The sequence below is a fragment of the Juglans regia genome, chromosome 16 (assembly GCF_001411555.2).
Source record: "Juglans regia cultivar Chandler chromosome 16, Walnut 2.0, whole genome shotgun sequence".
Taxonomy (NCBI): Eukaryota; Viridiplantae; Streptophyta; class Magnoliopsida; order Fagales; family Juglandaceae; genus Juglans; species Juglans regia.
This window is the reverse complement of record NC_049916.1, coordinates 4,325,084-4,328,842: the sequence shown is the minus strand read 5'-3', so window position 1 is coordinate 4,328,842 and position 3,759 is coordinate 4,325,084. Positions and strand designations below refer to the sequence as shown.

Here is a 3,759-nt window from a genome sequence, read left to right as displayed (position 1 = left end):
TTCTTCTAGAGCTCTCTCTCTTCCATTCTTCAAGTTATCTTGGAATCATCTATAAAATACAGTTCTAAGTTCTACCTACCAAAACAATAAATCTAGCTAACAACCCCATGTAGGAGGAATTAAACCAAGGAACTACAATCTCTCCTCAAAATTCTTAACACCCTCGTTAGGATTCACATTGCACAGTGCAACAATAATGCATGACGCTTTTAGGTTGGCTTTGGTACCATGTGTCATGACTCAAGAAACCAATAGGCACATCTGTACTATACGCCAAAAAGGTTAGTCAAGTTTCTTCTATATTTTTTAATAGAGTAATTCTATCTATATAAACTATGAAGTGTGTAAACGTCGCGTAATTATTTTAAAAAAAAATAAAATTCACTATTAAAAAATTAATTTTTTATATGAATACTATAATTTATTCACTTTTTTTAAAATGATTAACCGACAGTTCCACAATTCACGATTACAAATATATTTTTTCGTTTGGATAAGGTAAATAAAAACAAAGAAGAATTGCTCCGCATTTATTAACAGCCGTTTGGCTTCACAATTCCGAATTCAACAGCACAACTCTTGCAAAATAAATGAAATGAATGCAAATGACTCCTCTGGACAACGATGCTGTGGTAATGAAATCAATCATAATGAAATAAATCAATACAATCAGTCATTGTAGCTGGGAGTACAACAGTTTTGAAAGCCAGGGTGGTTACATTTTATTTTTGAGGGGAGAAAACCAGGGTAATTTACAACTATATACCAGTGTCATAAAGTTTTCTTCTGACTCTCTCCAGCAATCGGCATTATGTCCAACTATATACAATTCAGAGCTGTGGAATATCCATCTTTAGAGAGCCCCGAGAATGACTTTGCTGCTTGTGCGAACACCCATCGCTGCAAGTTTCAATACAGTGCGAGTCCTGTACAACCTGCAATGATAAGAGTGTCAATTCAGAGAAATTATAAGTGTTCAAGTAAGAGACCTATAATGGTTAGGGACACATGACAAAACCTTGAAAGCTATCAAAATACCAAGAGATACAGATGCTGGCATTTAACCTGAGATGCTATTAAGTGCTTCGAAGCCACAGCTTCTGGGCGTTCAGAATACGTGAGTTCCTGGACTCCTAAAGTGCTAACTGGCAGGTGACAATGCAGGCCCAAACAGCACAACAGTACATGTAATTTTAAAAAAAAATGGTACAGCAGTAATGTGCACCTGAAGGCTAGGCACAAACAAGCTTTAAAATTGTGTAACTAATGCAAAAATGCAGTACGATACCATAAATGCGCATGTCTTTCATTTTCATTACATGGAGAGCAGCAGTGATCAAGGATAACATTCCCAACAGCTTCCTAACTAAATAGCAAAAAATTAAAATAAAAAAAAAACTCACCCTGCCAGAGCAAGTCCCCAGGTGGACAAGGCATAAAACAGTTTCCCAGCGTGCCAAATACCTAACATCTTCTCCAGTTTGCTGACACCACCTACTGCTTTTGCCACAGCTGCAAGTTTACAATGGCACAGAGATAAGTAATATAGGCAACACTTCCCGGTTCACAAGACTATATTATATGCCACTTGGAGATGAGCAAGCAAGATTGGTGATCATTATATCAATGAATAGATGCCAGATTTTCTGGGGTAGCCCAGGAATATATATCATAGGCATGCATCAAACTAAGAAAATAAGCATCTTGTTTTCAGGGTATTTTTTTGGATACATTAACCTCCAACAAGGAAAGAGAGAGTCAAAATATAATTTTGGTCCCTCAACTATGTCTTAGGTTCCAGATTCATTCACGAACTACTGATTTTATAAGTTTCTTTCTTGATGTATCAGAAGATGGTCAAAAATGTATTTCTACTGAGAAATAATTATATGGAACATTGCTAGATCCATTTGATTGCCCATTTAACTTTTCCATGCTTATGATTTGACATATAGACATAGAAGCACACAAATATAGGTACCCTTTTAATTTTTAGTTGTTGTCACCTGATTTTATTTTATTTCCTGACCGTCGTTACCTAATTGCTAGAGAGTAATATGACAAAGCCGATTCCAACAGATTGTATGTTCGTTTTCTAATCTAGTAAGAGATTAATCATAAGATAATTAAGTAACTACCAAGAAAACTTTACCCACTCCCACTCCTATTCAACATTATGACAAAGTTACCATGATAATAACTTGTGCGACCTTTATGAAGTTTAAGACATCGTTAGGAAAAAGAGCATTTTGAAACGATTGGGATATAAACTTACTTTTTTGCAGCTCTTCTGGTGTTAAATTCTGCATTTGAAAGGAAGAAAATCGCGTTAGATACAACACACTATACTTAATGTGGAATAAGAATCAGTAGCCATATACCCGAGCTCTAGGGTTTGACATAATGCATCTAGCCATAAAGTTGGCAACCCCATCCACCACATGCTCCTCGCTAACAACTATATAATTTTCGTCGTCAATCCCGCTCCATTCCTCAATATTGCTAGGCACCATTTCATCTGTGACCCATACCCACCAGCTGGGCTCTTCGTTGTCAACTTTGACTAGAACTTCAGCCGAGTGCACATCATCAACTAATCATATAACCAAACACAAAATACCCAGGAAAAAAATTAGCACTATGAAACTTATATGAAAGAAAAAAGTGTTGGATTTTCTGTATGCAAAGGTAAAAATTGCATGAAGTGAACAAAAATACCTGACGCCTCTTTGAAAGGAAATTCATTGCTAGTCCCATTGACCGATGCCTGCTGGAGGGAATTGAGACGAGTCAAGAACTGCTCAGAATCCACCGTTGCTACGAGCCGGGCATACAACTGCAATCGCAAAACTAATACCCTATTATCATAATAATAATAACTCTGCCACGAATGACCAACTCCAGTTACTTTCAAATATGATGATCTCTTTTCGCGTAAAAAAGTTCATAGAACGAAAGGCCACGCTATAAGACCTTGGATAAAACAAAAGGAAGCGAAGGGCAAGCGCCAGAATACTAAGGGAACATAGTTTCTTAAGAAGCTTAACAAATCCCTATTCATTCACATGAACCCACGTAAGCAATTCCAGAAAATCGAGCAGAAATGATAAAACTTCAAAATTTCTATCGCGTTAGGAAAAAATAGAGGTGACGTACATCGGAAGGGCAATCGTTGGAGGAAAAAGAGGATTCGGAGAGGTCCTGAAGGAGCCTCAGATTCTGGTCAAGCAAGTTCCTAAGACGCCGATTCTCCGATCGTAGAGATTCCAATTGGTCGTCCGAATTGGTCTTGGTCTCCGTCTCGGCTGGTTCCTGATGGTGATGATGGTGTTGATGGTGTTCCATGGCGGTCCAGGCGACGTCGGCTACCTCCAGAACCGTCTTGGCCACCTCTATTGCGTTTGCTCCGTGGCCTTTCATGGCTTTCGGACCTTTCCTTTCCAATTTCGGGGATCGGTGAAACCCTCAATCAGTTCCAATTTTATAACATCAGCATCTAACACTTATTAGACCAATAATTGATTGTGTTAATGATATTTTATTTCTTTTCACTCTAACGAATCTTTAATAACAACCTTTACGGGTGTAAAAATTTCGGTCTATCGATTCGGATCGATCAATCTCATATCTTAAATTTATCTCAATTTATTATTATAATTTTTTTAAATCTCAACATAAAATATAATAAATAATTTAATTTTTTTAAATTTTAAAATAATAATAATATTAAAAAATAATATTCTAACAATATTTTATCAT

General features: G+C 36.8%; 1 protein-coding gene across 1 annotated transcript; it reads right to left on the bottom strand.

Moving 5' to 3' along the window:
* Window positions 1-628: 628 nt before the first annotated feature.
* Window positions 629-3,530, bottom strand: LOC108981060. The gene is made up of 6 exons (XM_035686798.1): window positions 3,157-3,530; window positions 2,719-2,836; window positions 2,382-2,593; window positions 2,276-2,303; window positions 1,404-1,512; window positions 629-935 (listed from the first exon to the last, which is right to left on the bottom strand). Exons 1-6 carry the CDS (start codon window positions 3,418-3,420, stop codon window positions 854-856), a joined length of 813 nt encoding a protein of 270 aa, XP_035542691.1. The 5' UTR covers window positions 3,421-3,530; the 3' UTR covers window positions 629-853.
* Between the last annotated feature and the right edge of the window lie 229 nt (window positions 3,531-3,759).

Bases quoted from the DNA above. Each gene is read 5' to 3' on its own strand.
- LOC108981060 (XM_035686798.1), bottom strand. From the start codon at position 3,420: ATGAAAGGCCACGGAGCAAACGCAATAGAGGTGGCCAAGACGGTTCTG. The intron at 1,513-2,275 runs GTAAGTTTATAT...GTAAACTTGCAG, and splicing joins ACCAGAAGAGCTGCAAAAAA to CTGTGGCAAAAGCAGTAGGT. The intron at 936-1,403 runs GTGAGTTTTTTT...TTATCATTGCAG, and splicing joins TGGGGACTTGCTCTGGCAGG to GTTGTACAGGACTCGCACTG.